Source organism: Pseudopodoces humilis, chromosome 10, assembly GCF_049639895.1.
Source record: "Pseudopodoces humilis isolate 2021_Gansu_Grassland_sample_001 chromosome 10, ASM4963989v1, whole genome shotgun sequence".
In the NCBI taxonomy this organism is placed as follows: domain Eukaryota; kingdom Metazoa; phylum Chordata; class Aves; order Passeriformes; family Paridae; genus Pseudopodoces; species Pseudopodoces humilis.
In genome coordinates, this window is record NC_142209.1 from 6,361,048 (window position 1) to 6,386,850 (window position 25,803).

The 25,803-nt window shown below is 40.4% G+C and overlaps 1 protein-coding gene across 2 annotated transcripts; it reads right to left on the minus strand.

The window, feature by feature from the left end:
* Positions 1-215: 215 nt before the first annotated feature.
* Positions 216-25,294, minus strand: EDEM3 (ER degradation enhancing alpha-mannosidase like protein 3). Of its 2 annotated transcripts, none has more exons than XM_005531308.3 (20): positions 25,042-25,294; positions 23,265-23,310; positions 20,176-20,276; positions 17,833-17,872; positions 17,281-17,393; positions 16,499-16,652; positions 15,889-16,023; positions 15,401-15,506; positions 14,769-14,866; positions 13,404-13,529; positions 12,592-12,675; positions 11,589-11,672; positions 11,260-11,384; positions 10,581-10,746; positions 8,196-8,350; positions 7,276-7,429; positions 6,592-6,786; positions 5,697-5,862; positions 5,138-5,323; positions 216-3,669 (listed from the first exon to the last, which is right to left on the minus strand). In XM_005531308.3, the coding sequence occupies exons 1-20, from the start codon at positions 25,200-25,202 to the stop codon at positions 3,260-3,262; spliced, it is 2,805 nt and encodes a 934-aa protein (XP_005531365.1). In that variant the 5' UTR covers positions 25,203-25,294; the 3' UTR covers positions 216-3,259. The 2 variants fall into 2 exon arrangements, with proteins under 2 accessions (XP_005531365.1, XP_014115513.1); XM_014260038.2 differs by lacking the exon at positions 25,042-25,294 and adding an exon at positions 24,584-24,791.
* Positions 25,295-25,803: the final 509 nt, after the last annotated feature.

Genomic DNA, 25,803 nt, shown 5'->3' on the forward strand with positions numbered 1-25,803 from the left:
CAGTTTCAGTTCTAGACTGAAAAGGTGGTGTTTTGGTTATTACAATACCTCTGGGTTCAGCCAACTTCCCAGGGAAAAATTCCAGGCTTCTCCAGGGTGGCAGCCACAAGGCTGCTCCATCTCCCACTGAGGCTGACAATGAAGGATCAGTGTGATTGCCTTGCTGAAAATGACAGCCAATAGCAATGCAAAAATAAGCATCGGTTCTGCACAGCTTGACCAGAATATTTACATTTTATTAAATCTTTACAATCAGCAGTTATAATCAAGTACACAATTATGTACACAGATTATGTACATTTTAGCCCAGACTTTTACATCACACTTTTACATAGTTGCCCTTAGAAACACCACCAGAGAGTAAAACCCAACAACAGTGTTACAGCACCTGTTATTAGACATCTGCCATAAGAAAATATACGGCTGTAAATTGGTCTGGCTAAAAAAAAACAAACCAAAAATCTTATAAAATCTGAACATACAATTTTCATTCACAGAATGGTTTGTTTTCTATATTCTGACTGACGCCTGTTGCATAAGATGTCCTGTTTCTCACCTCTCAACATACACTCATTGGTGACTACTCAGGGACACTGGCAGGAGGAGGAGAACCAGAGCTGGGCTCATTCTCAAACTTCATTAAAAAACAATAAATGTAAACAATTAAGAAGATTCCTCTAAGATCAAATGAGAAAATTGGCTGATCTGAATTACAGGGCATGGAGTAAGTGCTAGTTGCAGCTGTGATTCCTGAATTCTTCAGTGCTCAATACCATACAAAGAAATGTAAAATGCTATACAGAAAGGGTGATTCCTGATTAATGAGCTACGAGCAATATTCCATGTACAGGGAGCAGACTTTCAGACATTTGGGAAGAATACGCTACTTTCCAAAAGGGTTTTTCTTTTTGATGAATACATTCTTTTTGCTTTTTAAGATGATAGTAGCAGAAAACTGAATTCTTTCCAGAATGATATGAACTGGTTAAACTAAAGCACATGTCCTCATAAGGAAATACAAAGTGAAAATAACCTGAATGAAACTGTCCCCCCAATTTAATCCTCTTTCCCAAAAGGTCAACCTTGCCTGATTCAGTTCTGTAAACAAAGCTATGGCTCTTGTGATAGTTTCAAAGGTGAAGCAGAACTAAATGAAACAAAAACTACTCCAAAAGGAAGGATGCAACAGTTATCTGAGGTAGGCCACCACCAAAATGCTGCCCCCTAAATCCATATGGAGTTCTGGGATCCCTGAAAGGTAATGCCTGCTGCTCTGCTAACAGGTGGAGAAAGCAGTTAGTAAAAATGAGCTGGTGATGGCAAGGAAAGTTAACCTTTTAATAAATTTGACATGTACAACTAAATCTGCAAGTAAAAAAAAGAAAACCTTTAGCTGCTATATTGAGATAATAATGACCAGAGGCTCTAGGATATAAAAATAACTCTATTTCCATCAAAAGAGCTACCAAGATGATGTCCATGTCAAAAAGCATGGCAACAAAGATGCTCCTTTTGTGGCACTGAGCAATCAACAGAATTCTGAGTGAAAATGTTTGATCTGCACCTCATGGTTTGGTGCTGCAGTTGGCCATGTCATGGCACTCCCAGGGACCAAGGATGCTTAACAAGGCTCCCATGGTCAAATGCTTTCTATGAACTTATGTAACAAACCAAATCAATAAAAACATTCCCAACTGAAAATGCCCAGCTGCTTCAAGTCCAAACCTCCAGACAGTTACTTGTGCAAAGGAATGACAACTCCATTTAAGAGCTAATTTCTTTCAAAGGACACTTATTCAATATTCCTCCTCAAATTCCCTCCTTTCCTGGTGATTTAAAGTTCTGGATGCTATTTAGATGGACTGCCATGCTCTCAAGAGGTACCTGTGCATTCTGAGACTTTTGAAAGCAAGTGTGGCTGAGTACATGGATCCAGCATTGCCTGGGATTGCTCTGCTTGCTATACAGAGTATACAGAGTATGGCTGTGCTAATTAACAGTTGCATATTCAGCACATGTAATTTCACCAGTTAAATCAAAGGTGCAGTCCAGAGTGGGGCTTCCTGTTTATTTACTCCATTCCAACGATGAACATAAACCTGTATTTTTAGCCTGGTGCAGCATATAGGCAGTGTTCATTTAGTCTTCAATATAAAACCATTTTTTGAACCACAGTTCACTAAAAGCAATTTATATAAATCAAGTTAGTTTTTGGCAGTTTCTTTGGACACAGTCAAAATGCCTCTATGTTGTTTAAACTTCCTCATTTTTACTTAAATATAATGGGGATAGCAAATTCGGACTCCCACTTACCTGTAACAAACTCCGGAGCCTGGGATAACACCCCCTGGACTCTGAACTATTGACCCAACAGCCAGAATTGTTGCCCTTCCCCACTGTCCCTGACCTCCATGCCTGAAACACCACATACACGAGTTGTATATGGAGTACAATGGAATCAAACTGTTGGAAGTCAAACTTGCAGAAAAGAAGTTTTGTTACACCTGATGTTGCCGTGTCCTTTCAGAGACTTTCAGGTTTCAGGGCAGACTGGAGTTTTTCAACCTGGGAGGTCAAGGGAAACACGTGGGACTCATCACCTGCCTTGTCTGCTTCCCCTCCGCCTCCAGCAGGACCTTCCCACACCTTTTCCTGGTGGCCCCACAGCTGGCCCAGCCTCCCTGACATGATCTGCTCACACTCTGCCTTTGGTTTGTACAATTCCTCCAGCTAGAAAAGCAGAGCAGGAGGGGAACTCCCAGGTCCCCATGTGGCTTCTTGTGGTAAGGGGTGTAAGGAGTGAGGAGCAGCACTGTGATAAGTCAGACAAAACCAGACTGCTTCCAACTGTGCAAACACCTGGAAACAATTCCCCTGCTGCTGTAAGGAAGGCTTTCAGCTGGGGAGGGGTGGGTGCCCCATCAAGAACCATTCCATGGTCTGTCACCCCACCCTGCTCAACTCCTGCTTCCCAGAGCCCTAAGAGTCCTCTCGGAGCCTGGAAGGCACAAGTCAGGCTTGTCACTACCTGGGGCACAACACCAGCCACAGGGCCACACAATTGCTTTGATTGCACGTTCCCATTTTTAAGCAGGAAAAATTAAAACATAAAAAGAGCCTGTGGTGGAATTCTATGTTGTTTTCCAGGTGACACCTGCTTGCTCATCCCAATACTGAATATGTTTTCTTGGATATCAGGCCTCACTTCTACCCAAAGAGGTCTCCACTTGTTTATTAACAAATAAGTTACTATTACAAGTCATAGCTCATCCTTTTCCATCATTTCAAATGCTTCTATATCTTCATTCCAGTCTGCTAATATGGATTCCATAGGCTGGACTTCACTATCCCAGTGAGCTTTGGAATTGGCCTCTGTCTGGGTGTTTTGTTCCTGAGGCTGGCTGTCCCCTGGTGTACATGCTGTCTCCGGAGCACCAGCCCCTGCAGGTCCAGGGGTGTGGGGATCCTGATCTGCCACTGAAACACTGGCACTGTCTGCACTGGAAGGAGACAAAGGATCAGCGTCACCAACAGCAGAGCTCTCTCCTCCTCCTTTGGGCTCCTCACTGACTTTTCCAGCATCCTGAGATTCTGAAGGAGCTTCCTTGTATATTGGTTTGTGTGAATCATTTTCAGATGATTTCTGGTCCATATTCTCCATTTCCAAATCTTTGAAAGGGAAGGAAAAGAGAAAAAAAAAAAGTTAAAACAACCGCAGGAACGTAACATTTTATTATGTATTCCAAAATCAAGGTCACTTCCCTTGGCCTTATTTCTTCAAAGAAGAGCAGACTTTCCAGTGATATGAAAATTTAATGGTACTGACTTATATTTTACAGAGGGATAGGAGGGATGCCTTTAAACACATTTTACATGAGGGCAAACAATACACTGAGGCTCATTTTGGTTCCTCAGACTTCAGGAGTGACTTATGGGTCAGTGCCAGTTACCCTCCTTCAGCCTTAAGCAAATACCCACTGCGTGCACTGAACTTTAATGCTGGACTTTTAAAGTACTCCCAGATCCACCGGGATCCCACATCTGAGCACACAGGAGATAGACGGAATTTCCTAAGTTTACTGAACTGTGCATTTGAGAGAGCCAAAGCCAGAGCCTCCCCACTCAAAGCAAGTAACACATGTCTCCCATGTCCCAGCTTAGCTCCCATCAACTGCCCAATTTAGTCATGCAGGGTTCTCTGAGTTTCATGTTTATGGCTATAAGCAGGACACTGATATTTCAGGATTTTAGGGAATTTAACTGCACATGCCACTGTTGACATGGGATACTTACTGCTATCAATAATGTAGTTTGGAATCATTTTACCTTTAAAGATTGTTGCTGGGATTCCAAACGGAAGCACAAGGTGGGGGAAGAAGCAGATATGGATTACAAACTCTCAAAGGCAGAGCTATCTTGTATTTAGCATTTTGTCAGAGCACTTAGCACTGTTATAAACAGGAGGGATTTGTAAGTTAGGAAGAAACAAGACAAGATTTTAGCATATCCCCTTTGGAAATAGGCTGATTTTCTAGAGATACTTTTTCTTACCTACTCTTCTTGGACACAGCAGTGCTACAAGGAAGGCTTACAAGAGGATAATCTGGAATTTTCTGCTTCATTCAAATATTTCAACTGGGAATGTATTAGCTTGCAATTTTCTTGCATTACACAAGAACACCCACAAAACATCTGAGGTCAGCAGCCTTATTTCTTATGGTAACCACTTCTCCTTAGATAGGCAAAATAGTTCTAGTCTCTCTGCTTTTGGATTCCAGGAATGTCACTGGGGATCTTGGTGAGGGAGAGATGTTCACCATGTAGGGTACTGGAAACACACTGTTCCTGATGATACTTCAAAGCAGCTGATAACAAAAAGGGCTCAAAAGGAATCCAAAAGGCTGGATTTTCTCATAAGCCAAAGTGACATTTAGGAACAGCATTTCTGGATGTTATCTCATGGGGGGAGTGGATATCAATGCTATCTCTCAGATAATGGCTTGCTTACTAAAAATCTAATTCCAGTGTCAAACAGAAAACCACAGCACCTCTGGGCTGCAGTGCAAATCATTCCTGTCTGTTTTCCACTGTGCCATGGCACAGATGGGAACTGGATTTAAATCACCTCTAACCTTACCTCTGTCTTTTGCTTTATCAGAAAGGAGCACCTCCACAGCCTCATACTCCCGGATGGCATCCAGGATGATGTTCCCTTCCTTGTTGAAGAGGAAGAGCATGGGAATGGTGATGTCATCTGTGTTCTTGCCATCCCCAGCCATTTGGAAGAGAGGGGCTGTGTCACTGCTGCTGCCCTCATTGTCATCTAAGCAGAGCACACCGGAGGAAAGGAAAATTTCCCATTAGGTCAGCTGAACTTGGAGCAGCCTCCCCTGCCCAGTCACTTCACAGCAAACCCCAACCTGGTGTGTTTTCCTCCACTTTTCATTTCTATCCCCATTCTTCCTCAGCAGTTAGTACTGACAGCACCCTGCAATCCTTAAACAACTTGTAATCTGCAATAACACCGACAACCCCCCATCCCAATTTGAGTCTGCACAGAACCAGAAATCCTCAAACATCGCTTCATCTTCTGAAAGCACAATCGCTGTGCTTCTCAGCTTAAAGCTTTCCTGTATCTTCAAATCTGTAAAACTGGGTTAAATTTGCACAAATCAAGAACTTTGAATTGTATTTACCAATGACAATGCCTCCTATTGCTCCAGCTTTCTGAATGTTTCGTGCCTTTTCAGCAAACATACACTGGCCTCTCTGCATCAAAGCAATTTTCTCTTTCACTGCCTCAGGATTAATGATCTCTGAGCATCCATTATATGGCTTAATGGTTGCAACAAATCCTCTTGTCTGTTTGGAAAAAATAAAAATAAAGAGAGAGTTAGAGCACTATGGTCATGCTTGTGAAAGATTCCCAAGTATTTTTGTTCCTTCAGTCACTCTAATGCATTTAGTGTTGTCTTGTGTCAGTGCAGACAATCTGTGCCCTGAAACTGGAGCTCTAGAAGCAAAGAATGACTGAAAGAAAACCTAATTCTCAAAATCAGTGTGGTTTGTCTGCACCTGGGAAGCACTGTCTCTGGAAATTTTTCTCCTGTGAACTGCTAGTCTGGAACTCCTCTTTGGGGCTGCAATGTGGGTTTTCCTACTGCTTCCCATAGGGACCTCTGCCTCTGTGGCACTGCCCTCTTCCATCTACACAGAGCCTTCCAGAAAAGCTTTTGTTAGAACAGCCTGCTCTAACTCTAAAAAGCTTCTGCCTGACATGGGAGAGAAACTTCCCCTAAATCACCACCTCCTTAGCTGTGCACTGCAGAATGGATAAGCTTGCTTTGCAATGTGTTTTAAATCCTATACCATGGCTGATGACTCAGGAGCAGGGCACAGTGCACAGATAGGTAAGCCACTCATCCTCACGCCTGTTACTGCTGTCATTGTCACCACTGGGCCCTGTTGTTTTAACCACTATAATTAACTGATCACCTGGAGGTTCAGCTGGATGCCCTCAAACAACAGCAGTACTGTAAACTGAGGCTTGTGCAACAGGGAAAGGAACAGACACACCCACATCCCTCATACCCCTGCTTTGTGTTTGGACAAGTCCATCCCAAACTGTGCTGGCCCAGCAGTCAAGACCACCCTGCCAAAGAAGGGGTGGGAAACAATCTGGACAGCACGAGGAGGAAGCTGCTGCTCTTTCTGCTGCTGGCTGGAGAGTTCAATCATTTCCTGCATGAACCGTAAGCCATCCTCAGCATCCAGGGAACTTGCTGCCTGCATAGAAAAGAATCAATAAAAAAAATTATCTTAAATGTTTGAGGAACTTGGGGGGAAAGAAGTTGAAGTTGTGTTTGCTTGGACCACTGCTACAAAGACTTTAACACACCGGGTGGATACTCCCACTTGGTGTATCATTTCACAAAAGGTTTAGCACCTGCACCACCTTCAGGAGACTGAAAATATACAAATATATAGACCTCATAAAGAGATGGAGGTATCTCACACTGAAAGCAGTGTTCTCAGCCAAGATGCTGTTGGCTACGTCACTTCAACATGAGCAGCCTCTACCTAATTTAGTGGAAGATCAGTTAAAAGTGTTGCTGAGGCAAAATATTAACAAGCATCAGCCTGCTAAATATAGCTACAACACCCATCTCATGTGCATCTTTCCACAGGGTGGCTGAAGCTCCAGGTATCAAGTATCATTGCTAGGAGGACTTTGCTGAGAGCTCTAAAAAATAAAATCCTGCCAGGTCATCTTACTTGCACTGCGTGCTGCACTAATTGTACTCGTCCATCTTTCAGATGGATCAAACTGACTCCCATCTTCTTCAGGATCTCCAAGTGCTCAGGATTACTGGCCATGAAATCTCTGGCTCTCAACGGTGGTTTTGGTCCACTTCCCAAACTCTCTTCTCTGCCAAAAGACATCAGAGATCAAGGTTTAAAAAACAGATTATCCTTGAAACAGAACTCTAGTGTTATCCCTGCCATCACAAGATTGGAATTCTTGGTACACTGAGTGCAAGCTTCAGTGGAATGCAAATTCTCAATCAAGTTACCTTTTAAAAAAGTTGTCTATATTATCATTAATTTTATAGTGCAAAACCTCCCCCCAGCATTGGTAACAAAACTGCCATATACTCTCATTTGTAAATGCTCTGCATTATTGCAACACTGATCAAACCCAGTTTGCCCCATAAAGCTGCAACTCGGTTTTATTCATGAAATACAAGTATAGAAGAGGTGGTCAGGAGGACAAACATCCTCAGCCTTAAAACTGCCCTAAATTCCTCAAAACAGGTGCAGTTATGTGTGGCAGCATAATTTCCTTACTATAAAGAAGACCTTCAGAATTGTTGAGGAGATTGCAGAAATGAATTTTTCAAATCAGAGAGACACACTTCCTGCAATACTCCCAAGTGGAGCTGCAGCTGAGGTATGCATCTCATTCAGCTCTTTTGTTTCAAAAGACTTGCTGCTTCCAGCTGGAAACAAGCTAAGTCTTGCTGAGGATGCCAGAGAAATCCAAAGTGATTTTTCCTGTGACCAAGAATCGTCCCTTTGACCCATCCCAAAAGGGCTGCAAGCTCCAGCACACCTCATACTTCTCCTTCCCTGCAGAGCAGATCCTGTTCCATGCAGTCCTGTGCTAACAAAAAGAGAGGAAATATCCATCTTACGCTCTGGAAATGCCCCGGGGACAGCTCTTATCCACCACATTCTTCAGAGGCTCACGGATGCTTTGGGCAAACAAGGGGTCATTTGGGAAGAGGATCTGGGTGTTCGGACAGGTCCAGTCAAAGTTGCTGTCGTCCAGCTCTGTGTACTCTGTGCTCTAAAATGAAATATACAGAGTAAAAAAATGCAGGTTATATTTTTACATAAAGAACATAATCAGAGAAGCCTAACTTAAGGAATGCGTGTTCTGGGGACATGTGGCAGCTGAGTGCAATAGCAAGGAGCCAGTGCACTGCAACCCCTTGGACAGATGAATACAACATCTATTCTAATTTGAAATTTACTAAATTTATATACAATTCCTAGATTTTTTTTTTTCAGAAACAGCTAATCCTCTGCTGGTAGACAGTACTTCTCAAATCTGCTCATGACAAAGCCAGCGCCCTGTATTTTATGTGCTGGACAAATAAAGGGAGTGGTTCTGGTTTCACCTGATACTGCCTTTACAGCAAGTGACCAGCTGCAGGCTTTAGGTCATTCTTACTAAAAATGTCACATCTTTTCATGTGAACAAAAGACTCTCCTCAGGAACCACACAGACTCACAAGTCTGGATGAGCAAGGATGAATCTCTGTATAATTCAAACCATTTATATTTCCAGGAAAGATGGCCGAGTGAACATCTGCACAAATTGCTGGTTTGTAACATGTGAATCCATGTGGAACATGTCTGGTGGTTTGAAGCCACATTTAGCATGTCCTTAGCTTAGCAAATAACTGGTTATAGATAACCAGCAAGCTCATTTTATAACTCATAAAAATTAATGTAGTATTTATCTACCTGAAAAGACTCACCCCTCCTGTTTGCAACATATTGGCCAACGAAAAATCAAGTATTTAAAGGCTCCCTAAACCCCAAAATCTATAGGGCTGTTACCAAGACATGACCTTTCTTGTTTAATAGAGCAAATACAAACAGGATGTTGGGTTGATAGTACCAAGTATCTCTCTCACAGTTTAACAGCACTGTATGTTTATGTTTATTTTATGTTAAAAATCATTCACACATTCCATCTCTTCAGATAAAATTCCATAAAAGAGGAATACCCAATGTCACAGCCTTTTTCAGCCATCTGACACCATTTTCAATGGGTTTATCTTACTTGGATTATGCCCATTTGCAGCTTTGACTGAAAGAGTTTAAAAAACTGCATTTAAGCAATTTATTCCATCCTATTTGGTCTTTCATTAACATTTGCATTTCTCAAGAGAACAAAGTTAGGCCAGAACTTAACACAGCACCAGGTGCGGGAACCCTACCTGTGTCAAAGGTATTAAATCCTTATATGTAGAACAAAAGTTACATAAAATGCTCCTTCAGACCCTTCAGAAAACTTACTGCTTAGTTCAGAAAACAGCCTGTTTCCAAAACTCGAAGAGGAAAGATAAATTCTCAGGGAAAGAACATTTCAGAGAGGGTATGGGATTTCTACCCTGACAGAACATTTAACATCAAACCCATGACCCATTAAAACATAACCAGTGTTTGACATTAACATAAAATAATGAAAAATTTGTTTCTGCTTAATGCTGAAGTCCATCAGACAGGATAATTTTTCCAGAATACATGGCTTGACACACAATATAAACCTTTTCCTCTGATCCAGATATTACTGTAAAACTCTTAGAAAATGTTAAAAATAGAGGCACAAATAAGGGAATTTGTGTCCTTGATTTTTCTCAGACACCATTTTCTCTTTCTTGTCTGTCTTTTTCTTATTGCCTTACAGACAAATTATGTCACCTTACTGACCACAAAATAAAAAAAAAAGAGGATGTACGATGTTTCATGGCACAGCTGTATTACTTCAGGTTATTTTGGAAGGTTAAGTCATTTATAAATCCGCAAGTGCTCTCATATTTATGCAATAGGTGGCTACTGCATGGACTAAAGTGATTAAACATCCCAAATCTGTCTGCAGCTGTATCTTGTCAAATTAACTCCACAGCTGTCTCAAAAAACCTCTCAAAATTTGTTCATGTGCTAAAATAAACAAGAAAAACTTAGGTTTTAGAAAAAATAATAATAAAAAAATGGGGACAAAATACCTTACTGTGTTATCTCCCAATTTCTACAGAAGGGAGGAATGATTTTCTTTTTAAATCTTGCTAATAATTCCTATCTTTTATGTCAAGGTTCAGCAATGCAGAATCCAGTCATTATTCCTACTCTTGTGACTGGCACTGTGATGAAATAGTGCCTGTTAAACAATGCATTCAAACTGGTGCACTTCCTCAAATTATAGTCTTTCCTGAATTTAATTCCATTTCCCCTCCAAAAAAGGAAGTGTACCACAGAAACTGATTTAGACTGGAGCTGTTACATACTGTATTTTTTTTAGAGATGGTTTGGTTTGTAGTGGAGAGCCAGAGTGGCAATAGATGAGCTTCTGTAGTGAAGATATAATCTTCAATGTCAAAAATCATGTCCTCCTTATCAGCAAACAGCAAGTACAGATATTTAAACATTTCAGCCAAGAAGAATGAGTCCATCCTGTGGAGAAAAACGGGATGTCCTTTAGTTCTAGTCATCAGTAAAATAAATATTCCTAGTGCTCCATCTCTGAAGACTTCATGACTACTACTGCTGGACATAATGACATTAGCATTCCTTCCACTTGGAAGAAGCCGTGTTTGGAGGTAAATGATTCAGCATATTCAGTACAAAAGAGCATTATAGAAAAAACAAATAAACCTCCTAACAAACTTACAGATTTGAAGTATATTTAGTTTGAATGTAATTCATCTATTGCTATCAGACAAATGAGACATTTTTAAACTAAGAATATTTTTATAGAGCACCCTATAACTCTACTGAAACAGTTGACGGATTGCTCCAATGCATTTACAGTTCAATACAATTACAAACGGGTAATTTAAGACTTGGTTATTAGACTGAAGACAGACAACTCCTCCAATATAAATTAATTCATTGTAGTCAATTACACAGGGCAATTTGATTTTTTCTGTAATTTTATATTTAAAAAAACAATTGTGCAAACTTTACCTGTCTTCATGACTTCCTGTACGAACATCCTTCATCGCAGCAAAACCACAGGGAACTCTGGCATACTTGTTCAAGTTTTCAATGAGGGTTTTTCCTACTTCTAGGTAGTAAGGATCTCCTGTAGCCTATAAAATAAAACAAACCAAAAAAATTTATAACCATTACATTATAAACATCTTGTTTGTATCCTAAATTGGATATAATTTAGTCTCCAGTGGATAAGTTAAGCTGGAAATATGCTACTCAATTCTGTATTGAAATAAAACAGCAACAAAATTCTAGGTGCAAGAAAAAGTGCTCAAACGTCAGAGGAATGAATATGACTGTACTTTATACAAGAAGTAGGTGCTTTCAGCAAATTCAGGCCTCAGAGGATGCTGAGCCCAGTGAACTCTGAAGTCTGTTGTGAATGCCTGAGGATGAAAAAGAACAGACAAAAATAAATGCAGGAATGCAAACCAAACACAGGTTTATTTGAATTCTATGTAAGTGCATAACCAGCCTAGCTTTGATAAACACCATTTTTTCAAACACACCTACCACCTGATACCTCCAGTACACTCAAGTGTCACTGCACACTGACAGATGGTTAGGCAGTTGTTTCTAAATTAATACCACAGGCTAGAAGTCAGATATCTAAAATTTCCTAGTCTATCTATTCACTCTTAAAGTGCACTGCGAAAAGCCACTTCTTTCATATATTCACTATTTCATATTAAGGTTTAAACCAAGTCTTTGCTTAGGGGATGGTCTGTTGGCTTAAAAACAACTACCCGACCTTTTAAAATACAAAAAAAACAACCAAAAACCCATAAACAGCCAAATTACACCATGTTAAAAGCACTAAAAAAAAAAATCACTTCAGTACTTAGCATTCTTTACTCTCAGTAACACACTAAATGAATGTGATATTAATTAAAATGTTCTCTAACTGAAGTAAGATTACACTAGAGGAAAGTCAAAATTAAATCTGGAGTCTGAAGCTTTCAAATATAATCTGGGTCATCACAGATTAAAGACACACTTCAGCAGGTAAACAAGTTTTTCTGTGCACAATGGACTTGCTCAAAGACTTGTAGCATCTGCAGTAAGTTTGTGTGCTGACTTTCAAAGACATTATACAAAATTCCAGAACATTGTCTCAGCTGTCAGACATGCAGAACTGCAAATCACACATGACTGTTGTGGAAATGAAGCTTTGATTTTAATAATATATATACCTCCTGGTTTTTCAAATGGGCATCTGCAACTGCTCAAATTGAGGCAAGAATGAGTTTACACAATCAAAAATACACATTTCTGATTTACAAAATCAAAAAACTTCTACCTCACCTCTGGAAGAAAATTATGCTTTTTTATAACCTGATACAGCATCTCATGTGTTTCAATAGCAGGTCTAATATCACCCTTCAACACCTAAAATTAAAAAAAAAGGTAACACTAATTCAGCATAGGAATAATACTCAAGGTTAAAAAAAATTCACATTAAGTTAGTTCACATTAGTGTGTTCATGTAAAGCTACAGAGCAGTCACTACATACTGTAATTATTAATCGCTATCTCTGTAAGTCACAGATACTCCTTAAGAGTTTTTAAAGCAAAACTCAGTGAACTCATTAAAATTATTGCCTGTGTAGAACAAGGACTTCTGACATTTACAGAGAACTGGGTTGAAAATGTGATTTAGTTTACCTTAAAGATGTCAATGGCACAGAAACTAGAAAATTGGTTACTAGTAAAAAGGCAGCTTAATTGGAGTGTTTTCATGACTAGGAGTGAAGGAAGCAAATTACATGAACATACTTTTCCTGATACTTAACACAGCCAGAAAAACACATTAACTTGCACCATGGCATTTGAAGTGACTGGAAGACTAAGTACAGAAACCATGGAATCCCAGAATGGTTTAGGTTAGAAGGGACCTTAAAGCCCATCCAGTGCCACCCCCTGCTATAGGCAGGGACACCTTCCATTACCCCAGGTTGCTTCAAGCCCTGACCAGCCTGGCCTTGGACACTTCTAGGGATAATCCCTCAGTATTTCTGAAAATCAAACTACTACGGTTGACTTGAAAATCATATATCCAACCCAGTCAATAATTTCCTTGTTATTAAACGTATCTCTACATGGGTTTTACACCTTACCTGCAATCCAGGGAAGAAAGCAAGCAGAGAATCCATCCAGGTCCGAGCATTTAGCATTGGTTTATGAATGTGAACATCAAGGAGAAGAGGTGGCTGGCTGATGTATCTCATTATGGCATCATAGTGCTGCCAAACATCAGGAAAAGCAGGAAAGTTTGTGTTTCAATTAATTCCCCAAAAGAGAGATGGATCGCCAGACCGACATTGTATTTGAATGGAAAAGCCAGTACTACATTCCAAATCATTACTATGTACTGATTTGGCAGTGCCACTAATCTCTAGTTTTGCAAACTAAAGTATTGCAAAACTTGCTATATTTCCAAGGAATATACATACACAAAAATATATCCAGCAGCCACGTGATAAACCAGGAACTATCACAGTTAAGGCACATTTGTTTTGGCTGAATTTTAAAGCATGCTCTAAAGAAAGCTGAAATTGCTTTCTCTGAACAGTGGAGTGCCAAAGCATATGGATCTCAGGAGGAAAAGGAGTTTAAAAAACCAAACAAAGCAGCTGGACTGGATGGCTCAGAAGAACTTTTAAACCCACTAGGTCACTTGCCACGTTACTGACTTCCAATCCTAAACTTTGTTTTCAGAAGGTGCAATCCTGAGCACATGAGCCAAACTGACAGGAAACACTTAACAGATGTAGCTCAAGGAAAAGGTAACACTGGGGGCCGCCTCTTAGGACCATGAAGTCATCATTACACCTAAAGTGTTATAACAGGCCTTTAACTACAGAATTATTCCACTTCTAATAAAAAAAATCATGCTATATGATAAAAAATCATTTTATGATCTAAGATGTTTTAATGGATATTGCTATTTTCAAAAGAAATAATGCTTTTACGAAAGAATTATGATGCTGTCCAAGTTGCTCAGTAATTTATGAATTAAAAAAAAAATCTAAGTGTACTTTTCAGCTTATATACTTAAATGTATCCTGGGCCTGAGGATCTGCAGTGCAAAGCAAGATCCACACTTTAATTTTTTTGTTGCTCCAGGACATAATGAAATTGTACAATGGCTTGGAAGAAGAGGTCCTTACATTCTTTTACAGAAACATTTGCAGTATTGCATTCTTCCGGATGATCTAGAAATACAGCTTCTCCCATACTGGGAAGATGGATAAAGGCCTAGAACATTCTGATTTTTATTGGATAGGGTTAAAATAACTGCTCAGGGGACAGCTGATCACCCAAGATTAGCAAAAACCCTCAGTAAAAAATGCTGGCACTGAACACAGCAAAAGTCACAGAAATTCTGCTTAAAGATCCCTTCTCAGGCTAACAGCTGACAACACAATTGCTCTGAAATTTGTACTGCAGAAGGCACAAACCTGCGCAAAGTGTTAACTTACCGTGTTAAATCTTTCCAGGAAACTGTCATCTCCCAGCAAGACATAGGCTTTTAATAAATATTCATAGTATGAATCTATTCCTGCTCCGACTCCACTATCTAGGAACAGGAGAAAATAAAAAGGTGGTTTATTTTAAGTAGTGATATGGGTAGTTTTCATATTTTCCCACTTTGATTTTAAAGGCTCTTCCAGTGAAAGGAAAAGCCTCCTATCACTGGAATTAAGGCACAGATGGAAGCAGAGACACAATACTGTATGTCTATGCCAAAGGCTTTGTACTACCACTGCACATAATAATATGGACAGACACACATTGAAGACACTTATTTCACTTCTCCCATCCTATTTATATTTTTCCTATATACTTATAGCAAAGTCTCTGAAAATTCATCCCATGGCATTTCCCTCTCAGTGTTAAAGAGGATCAGGGAACACTTTGCCATGAATAAAATCAGTTTCTCTACCAGAGAGGGCTTTGCTCTCTCAGAGCAGAGCCAGGCTTTGGGGCAGCAGGTTTCTCCATTGCCTATCCCATTAATATCTTTCAACAGTTCAGGTAAACATGCTGGTGGTATGTGAGATTTCTCCTGCCCCAGAGTGCCTGTGGTGCCTGCCTGCGGGTCAGACCCCACCTTTGCGGACCCAGTCTCCAGTGTGGATGTTAATGGTGACCCCCACTAAGTTGCTGCTCCGCTGCCTCTTCTCCCAGATAAAATCCAGCGCTTTCCGGGCATATTCCTGCAACAACAGCAACAGGGAATTAGGGAAACACAGATACTAAACTGATTCTTTTGGCTGTTTCAATTAAGATGCTAGGAAAGGAACAGGATGCTTCATGTCTAACAATTTCAGAACTCCTTCTAATCTTGAGACTATTTATCTTGTTTACTTTTGTATTACTCAATCAAAATTATTTCCTGTGACTTAAAAAATTATTTAAAAATATCAAACCTTAGAAGAAAGCCCACAATCACTACGAATCTCAACATATACAAATACTTTTGTGCAGCACAGCTAAGACATTAATTTCATGAACTCAAACTTGTTTTCCCAAAATTACGAAATGTAAACAGAACTCTAAAGACCTATGACAAAAAATAAAGTATTGTGGAAAGCAAACCTCAAATATAGATGTTCCTGTGAATCTACTTAAAGCTGCAAACTCAAGGATCAAGGTACCAGCACAAGCTGTACAGGTATCAGTTTCTGTTCCTGTTCGTGCTTCTGGATGTCTTACACCAAATTTTAAGTTAACCTAGAGAAATATAGAGATTAACATCTTTATTTTTCCAAGCTGAAAGAATTTACACTCCTATGATTGTATAGCAACTATATAATCTATGCTCTTTCTAAAGACAAGAAGCAGATCCTGTTGGTTTTGCTCTGCCAGCTTAGATGTGCACAGAGAACTATCCACAAATACTCAAAATACCCAAACAAGAACCTGTTGCCTGGTTCACCAGACATTTGAATATGAGAATACAGTTTAAAAATCTAATCCAAGCAATTATTTTAGCAACAAATCAGGAACTCAGAACATCACAAGTGCTTCTGGAAATTTAGTTTTGTAAATATCTCACTACTCCTGGCTCCTGACAGTACCTGCAATTTATCAGCTTTCAATTTTCTGTCCACTTAATAAATATAGAAATTATTTTGGAAACAGATAAGAAATCAAAAGAGAAGTCTTGATTACAGCTGTAATACTGTATTACAGAAACAGAACTTACTCTTGGAAAAGGGAGACCACTAGTGGTGTTAAAAGCAGGTAAAAGCTTGTAGCCCAGTTCCTTTGCCATGTGCAGGAGTTCACCATTGTACCACTGCATATATTCACCTTTTTCTTTCAGCATAATTGCCACTGAGTGCCCGCCTAGGAGACCTCTAAACACAAAAGAAATTATCCACATCTCAGAAGGTATGTTTATCTGAACAGCAAGGACAACTCTCTACAATTTAGATGACATGTACGTAACTGTAGCCCTAGTTTTTAGACTGCTGATGAAATTCCCATTATAATAAAGGTTAGCTACCAGTATTTTGGAAGCAATACTTCTTGTTTATCACTGGAATCATTGATTCATCAATATTACACAGGAATAGCACCAATACCTCTAAAATGGCATATAATAACTTAAAATTACATGCTCTGATCCTGCATTGAGCCCCAGAGGTCCCTTCCAAGCCGAAATAATCTATGACCCAAGTATCAAAATCTCGTAAGTCAAATTGAACAGAGCCATTTGCAAGCCTATTTCTCTTAAGCAAATTCACCTCTCCCTCAGCATGCACATGGGTTCTTAATCAGCAAAGCTGTGCATGCAGCAGTGAGATGGGGGGCAGATTGATCCAGCACCACTGCAGGAAGTCCTGCCTTGCATTTTAAAACTACTTGCAGGTGAACTGACAAAGGCACACCTGTTTCGAATAGGTGGAACAGTACAGAAAGGTGTCTTAAAGACACTGACGAAAATACACATTTTTAGGAGTTTTGAAAACAAAAGTTACTCACCCAAGGACTCTTATGTTGGTTTCAAAGACAGACACAACTATGTCATTGTCTAAATTAACATCCTTTATTACTTTTTTTACAGCCTCTTCAAACTCTTTGGTTTTATTTAACACCTAGAATACAACAGTGAGCAGGTGTTCAGTTCCAGTATAGCTAATGCAGTCACAGTGTATTTTTCTACAGGATACTTCAGTGCACACAAAGCTATCCAAGAAATATGTACATACAATTAAAGCCAGAAATACATCAGTTATTAAGAGGTGCCCTCCACTAACTGAGCATCTTGCTTTAGACTATAAAGGAAAGCAAACTCTTTTGCGTTAAGTTAGAGCCAAAAAAAAATCCAATATAAAAAGGTATCCATGAAATGTGAAGGAACTGCTGTAGTTTTATTACAACCAACTCCAAACTCCATCCCCACAGCACTTCAAAGTTCCCACAAGTAACAGTCACTTCAAACAGTCAGACGTCAATGGTCATGGAAAAGATAAAAATAAGTCTGAGCATCAGAAGCATCTTTGTTTTATCAAAGTTTATCAACAGATTACTTACCACAAGAGTGTCCAAGGTATCAATTAAGGTCAGTGAAAACCTGCAAAAGAAAATTTAAAACAGATTTACTATAGATCTGTATGTGTAGGAATTAAGTGATTTTTAATAGTAACTGATACCAGAGAAAAAACTAAATTCTCACAGACCACCAGCTGCAAAAAATTAGTTGTACTCCACACATTTAATATCAAAACCTCTTTCTAACTTTCTCCCCTTTGCTAGTGACCAGGAGGTGACAAAGAAGCTATGATTACAGATAACATTTATTTACTGTAAAGCTTTCTGACTTCTGGTAAGCAAATTTAATTTTTATTTCTTGTCTCCAATCATTTCTATTAAGAAACCTAGCATAAAAGTTTAAGTATTTTTCTGGTCTCCTTTTCAAAAAAAGGAGAAATGTTGAGGTCAAAAGCTATTCCAAGCTAAATTTCTCCTACCAGAAACTGTTCCAACACTAGCAAGTGGTAGGCTTAAAATAAAGAACTACTTTACTTACTCTAAAATAAAGAACTATTTTAGCAGTGTCCAAGGCCAGGCTGGACAGGGGTCAGAACAACGTGGGCCAGTGGAAGGTGTCCCTGTCTGTGGCAAGGGGGTGGCACTGGATGGGCTTTAAGGTCCCTTCCAACCCAAACCAGGTTGGGATTCTGTGATCATTCCATGAAAAGAAGAGCATCAAGTTAGCTCCATACTGTCTAAAACAGGAACATCCTAATGAGGATCAGAGGTTTTTTCCAGGGCTGTTATAGTGCATCCCAAGCTGAGGGCACCTTTCCACATCCCAGGAATTCTATCTATAATTTTATCTTAAATATGTCTAATTCCAGCAACTGTTTCTATACTAAGACACACCCACAACATGAAATAGAATTTACGGAACAAGATGGTGTTAAAACTGAACACTTTGGAACAGTTAAAGTTGCCTACTGAGGAGCACGCACCAAGGATTTCAGTAAGTGCCCAATGTTTGAAACCTTGTAGGCAATTTGCGACAACCAAAATTCTAATTAAGTGTTCCTATATAATAATTCTCTTTTATTTGTAAAGACATAAGGGCATTCTTTGAGTACTGTTTTACAGGAGACAGAGATTAACTAATGACTAAGTACACCTGCCTAACAAATCCACAACTTCTTCCGTACAAAAGGAGAGAAATTACACATTTCGCATCTATATGGAAGGCTCCTAAGTTCCCCAGGGAAACAAAACTGACCCAGCTGCCTCACCCTGTCATTTTGTGATTGCAGACTGGCAGAGAACACAATGGATGAGGCAGCTGGCAAGAAAAAGGGTAAGAAATCTAGTACATAATAATGTAACTAATTATAAGATACAGAATAAAGCCTGTATACAGAAAACCAATAAATACATACAATAATTTAATGCATCTAAGGGGCTGAAAGGTATTTTTACATAAATGCTAGTATGTTACTTTTAAAAAATGTCATTAAAAAGAATGCATGACCAGGATTAAAAATACATTTTCTTGATACATTTCATCTTCTGTATCTTTGGATACCTCCAAGGCAGCAGGATTATATGGAAATCTCTAGACTAAAAAACATCTGTACATAACAAAACATGGCCAAAATAACATGCTCAATATCCTAGAGACAGAAGCAGTCTTTAAGAGAAAGATTTCAGCTTTGATTAACACCATTGTGCAGAAACATTAAACAGTGATATAAAAAAAAAATCAGCTATTTGTTATTAAAGAATTTGATCTATAAACTGCATATATTCAAATTACAAACACATTTAGAGTAGGCCTACTTTGCCTTTGATTATTCCATTTAACATGGAAAAAACCTGCTCTTAAATCTACATTTTGCTAGCCATAGGATCAGTATTTTGTACTATCAACTCTCTTTAAAGAAAAAATAGAAAATATTTCCATGTCTGAAATAATGTTCTATACTTCAGTGACAGCTTGAGGCTATCATCCATGTGATAATCATTTGACTGCTTGTTTTCAGAAAACTTTCTACTTAAAAAAAGCACTTTAAGTATCACTTATTAGGCCAGCATCATGGATAAGAGTTTACTGTTCTATTCAGCCGATCATTAACCCTTATAACCTCTACTACTAATATATGTCAGCCCACATTTGTTAAGTTTTCCTATGGAAAATACTTGGAGAATGGTTAAAAATATTACCTTTGGATCTCATTCACTGGTCAATTCTCTTCTAATTAAGGTACAACTTCACATCAGTTAACTTCATAATAATAAAAATACTTCTTATAAGTGTAAGTTTCTGGCCATATCAACTGAACAAACATTATGGGCTGCCAACTGTACTTCTATTCCTAAATGTTTACAGTGACCATTTCAGACACTAACTTTCCCAAGGCATCATCCACATCCCCTCGACTTGGCTCCTGACCCCGCACTCGTCCACGACAAGTTAAAGGCATGAGTTCATCAGCTGGATACGCATGCTCCTGTTGGGAACAAAACAAGGGAGTCAGTTACAGTCCTCACAGCCATTCTTGGGAGCTCAGGAACCCTCATCATGCTGTTCTTCAGAAAAACTGCATGGCCATCACAGAGCCTTGCAGGTGGGAAGGGACCTCTAGAGTTCATCTTGTCCAAGACCTCTGCTCGAGCAGGGCCACCCAGACCCAGCTGTCCTGTCCAGTACCATGTCCAGACAACTCCTGAGCATCTCCAGGGTAGAAGACTCCATGGCCTCTGGGCACCCCTTTGCCAGTACCTGGTCAACTCCATAGTGGAAAAGTGTTTCCTCATGTTCAGAGGGAACCTCCTGTGGATCAGTTTGTGCCCATTTCATCTGAGCACCACTGAGAAGAGTCTGGCCCTGTCTTCTTGACAGCCTCCCTTGTTAAATATTCCCTAGAGCCTTCCCTTTTCCAGGCTGAACAGCCCCAGCTCCCTCAGACTTTCTTTACATCACCTTGATGGCCCTCCACTAGACTCTACACAATGAATTCACCTGGCTGAGGGTGACAGTCAATGACAAGTAAGAGAACTCAGAAGTTGAAACAAAAAATTGGTGAATTACTACATAAGACATAAAAGATAACGTTCACCAAAAATCCCCTAACAAGACTGAGCCTTTTACAAATATAACTGACACTAATATAACAAATATAACACTTTCTCTTGATTTCAGCAGGAAACTGGCTTCTGTACTGAGGTCTCCAGTTTTAGTGGAGAACTAACATGTGGCAGGATAAAAAACTTAAATTGCTGGACTGAAACTGCAAGTAAACACATTCAAAATCTTTCCAAATACATGGTACAAAAATAAACTATATTCAAGCATGAAATAAAAATTAAAAAAGGAACATTTCTCTATAAATAAACAGCTCTTACAGCAACTTCTTTTGAAACTGATGGTTTGTTTCCCTATATACCACCCTCCTGAGTATTTTGGTCTTTGCTCAAGTCTTTGTTCTCCTCAAGTTTAACTGCAAAAGGCAGAATCTAGATCACTTTAATACAGCAGTTTCTCTGCAAAGTATTCAGACAAACAGATTAAACAAGTACACAACAAAAGCAATGTCAAAACTGAGATCTCTGGCTTAAATTTTGGGTGAGAGAAGTGATAAAAAAATCTGGAAAAAGAAACTTTTGGCTTTACAAATAAAGAACTAAAAGCATTTTGAAAAATAAAAAGTTCATTTATTCTCTGCCTGCAGCAGAGAATATTGGATTGAATTCTTTCTCACCTTTGGATTGAGTTATTTCCCAATTTGTCACTGGCCTCAAGTGACTGACATTTTCACATGTTCTGACAGCCAAGAAGAAAAATATCCCCATTATTAAAAATATCGCTAAAGGACTGAAAAACCCCAGCAGCTTTTTCTCAAAGCTTAAAAACTAAATAATGAAAAAAAAAAAAAAAAAAAGCAAGGGAGTTTCCCTTGCAATCAAACACAAATTTTCAGTCTTCTAAATACGCATGTCTAAAATATGTATTAATAGAAACAGAAAATTAAAACTTTTCAGCTGCTTGTTTCAGAAACACCTGCAAAAATACTTAATTGTCCTGCTGCCAGAATCAAGTCTGATACTCTAATCTTTTCTTCAACTTTAAACAAGCAAGTCACATTCCTCTGTTTGTTTAGTGCTCCAGCATACGTGGCAAATGAATATCCTTTTGGCTTCAAAGTTTCCAGGATAGTTTAAGTTTTTCCTCTCCTTCAAACAGAATTTTCTTGCTTCAGATATGGCAAGACCCCTAACCAGTTGCCAATTTATCACACAAGCACAGATCCTTGTAATATTTTATCCAATTTTGCCAAATATATAAGTTTTCCATTGTGGAAAGCCAAGCCACGTGTTTTTCATGGAACTAGATTACAAAAATTATGACCAAAAAGCCTGATGTTTAACTGCTAAAGGTTTCAAAATTACAGAACCTAAAAGGAGAAACCGCACCCCTTTGAAAATCCTCTTGCTTAGCTTTCAGTCCTATCTACAGTCCTGTATCTCTCCCATGCTGTATAAAGTTTTATTCCTGAGATTTTAAGCTTAAATTAAATATTAAGGTTTAAACCATAACACAAAACCTGGGACATATAGCAAGATGCTGCCAGGAGACAGAAGTTTGTGCTGCAGGAACTGATGCAACTTGAGAGTGGTTTCTGCAACAGCCACAAAGAATGTGCAAGAATGTCCATATAAAGCCAGTAAGAATTAATCTTTTATATTTATCTTAGTCACATTTACACTTCCTCCTCAGAAGTGTATTACTTATAGAATATTTCAAAGTAATTATTTTGAGGAAGTCCAAGTAACTGTTCTTAAGCTTTTCTAAACCAAGCAGTTCGAGGGTGTGTGGAATGGCTCAAAGATCCAGAACAGGAAGACACCTGCACAGGAATCATAAAAGTCAGAGCAAAAGAAACCACAGCCAGCATGGTCTATGGTCATATGACAGTCACATCCTGGGCACAGCCTGGAATGCCTGGCTATGGCACCAGATGCCCTTTCTCTTATACAGTTTGTAGAAGAACGCCCAAACTGCATCTGACATGGCTTACCACTGAAAAAATATTAAATATTATTTTTACGTACAAAATAAGTAAGATCAATTTGTGTTCTCCAGAATCTGATGCCTACAGACAGCTCTTCTTGAGTTTCCTTTCCCTGGAATTTCAAACCAAATACTTTACTGCTGACAGCCTGACACGAGATAAACTCATTTGGGAAAGATCAGGCACGGATAAGGAGAGTTACCACAAGTGATTCTTAGTTACCACTCTAAAAGCCATCACAACCCTTCTGAAAGTAACATTTGTTATGGTCTTTTTAAAGACTTTACAGGTGCTATTATTTACTTTAGCTCTGTTTTCACCCCTCCTTCCCAGATATTTCTATAGAATGTCATGTACTGTATGTTGCTTTCTCCCCAAGGTCAGCAACAACTCCTCAGAAAAACATCAAAAAAGTATTTGACTTACCATATAATTGCTATATGCATGATCAAACATTTCAAGCACTTGATTTCTAAAAAAGAAAAAAGAAAAAGCCTTAGTAGTCTGTCTCCCAATGGCCTTTAAAACACCATCTTACATGTATCACACTTTAATATCTGCTATCAGGCACAGGTCCTCTACTAACATACTCTACCCAAGTAAATGAAACACAGAATAATAATTTTTCTTGATTCAGCTACTCTTGTCCACTCCAGAAAGGAAAGACTCTTTCTTCACCTAATAAGAAATTATTTGGGGCTCTCTTAGCAAGCACACACTAAAGAAAACCCTGACATTTATTTCATATGTTTGAAAGGACAGAAATGCTTCTATATGTAAGAACTACCAAAAAACCACATTGCTTTGTTAATACACAGCACTACTTCTGATCATTCCTAGCTGTTTCACTAAGGAGCCCTGCGAGGAAAGAAGTATGCTAATTTCTACCATCAATGTAATTCACAATCTCTGCTGATAAGACTAAACATAAAAGAGCCCAAACCACCACAATTATATTGTAAATATCCAATTTAGTTCAATGACTTGGACATTCAAGAAGTAGTTTTAACTCAGCAGGTGAATTAAGGCATCAAAAGAAAAGAGGATGGTGCTTTCCCAGGTGCCTCTCAGGTTGCAGCAGGCAAAACCCCAGATAAATACACAAAGCTGCTGGGTGATGTAGCACACAGAAAATTGTTTAAACCTTACATTAACAGGAAAACACAAACCACAGCAGGACATAACCTGCACATGCCTAGGGTATCAGATGATATTTTAAGTGCAACGCAAAAATTTTAAGATAAATTGGGGAATGAAATTTCAACTCCTTGTGCAACGTCGTGAAGAAAACATAAAAGATTGCACACACAAATTATCCTGAGAACCCAAGATGGAAAACCCCAGTAACAGTAAAAAGTGGAGTTAAATATCAACTTCTACCTGACAGCTGGACTTGATGATATTGAAGGCCTTTTCCAACCTTAACAACTCCGTGATTAACAACTGTGAGAGTATACACAGTTTCTCCAGCAGACTTTTTGCATTATTGTTCTGTACAACTGACTACTGGATGAGGATGATGAAACTGCCCCAGAAACATACTAAGACAAAATACACTTGATTGCAAATTTGTTTAAAGAAAATCCCACTCCAGGCAAGAGAATGTATTTCCACATACCTTGTAATATTCACCCTTCAACTAAAAACTACAATAAAAGAATCAGCCTTTTACATGTACATGCATGGGGGACCGAAGCAGTTCAGGTTACATACAGGAACTAGGTAGAACACACGTAAACATTTACCTTTTTTATGATTCCCGCACTCTCACAGAGACACGGCCATAATTAAACCGAGTGGGGATTTAGACGTATCTTTGATCACTTTCACCCCTAGCTCCACGCAAGCCCAGGCTGAAACCTCCAAGGTGAGCTCCCAAGCGAGTTACAAGTTCACACAGCGCATAGTTTAATCCCACACCGGAGAAGGGGCGGCGTGTCCCCAAAAGCCGGGTGACCTGGCCCAAGACACCCGCCAGGGTCCGGCACGCTCAGCTCCAACCCTGCTGGGTACCGATGCCACGCGTCCTCTGGAGTGTTATGGGGGAGAGGGAGGGACAGGGGACGCCGTTCCGAAGCTCTGCGCCTGCAGCCGCCCAGCCCAGCCCACCCCAACCCCGGGGGCAGCGCACACCCCCTGCCCAGCACGACGGGGGCCGGGCCCGGCCCGGCGTCCTTTCCTTCCTCCCTCTCTCTGCGCTCACCCCAGCCGGCGCTTCTCCTCTCTGCTCATGGCTCCGGCGCCTGGGGCGGCCGCCAGCACGGAGGAGGCGGAGAGCAGGCCAAGGGCCAGGAGCTTCCAGGGCCTCCTCCAGCGGGGTCCCCGCTCTCCGGCGCGGCAGCCCGGAGCTCCGCTGAGGGCCATGGCGGCCGGCCGGGTGCCCGCTAGTCCCGCTGCGGGCCCATAACCTCTCCCGCGGCTCCCGGGGCAGGAAGGGCCCGGCCCGGCCCCTCCGCGCGCGCCCGCGGGGGCGTAGCCAAGGAAACGGCCTCGCGCCGCCGCCACTTCCGGCACCGCCCCCCAGCGCGCGCCGCCGGGCCAATGGGGAAGCGTGGCGAGGGGGTCACGTGGACCGGCAGGGAACGCGTACCGAGCCGGTCGACGTGGACAAAGGCGGCGGAACCACAGCTCCCGGCGTACCCCGCGCCCTGCCCTTCCTCAGGCGCTGCCCGCTCCGGCTCCGTGCGAGCCCCAGGTGCGGAGTGTGCCGGGAAATGGTGGAGTGGCTTGGAACGGAAGGGGCTGTACGGAGTAGTTCATCATGCGTAGGGATGTGATTCGAGTCCCATCCAGCCTGGCCTTTGCACACACAGGGATGGGGCAGCCACGGCTTCTTTGGGCACCCTGTGACAGGGCCTCACCACCCTCACGGCGAAGAACTTCCTCCTACATACGAAATCTAACACTCAGTTTGAAGCCATTCCCCCTCACGCTGTCACTTCGTGCTCCCGTAAAAACTCCCTCT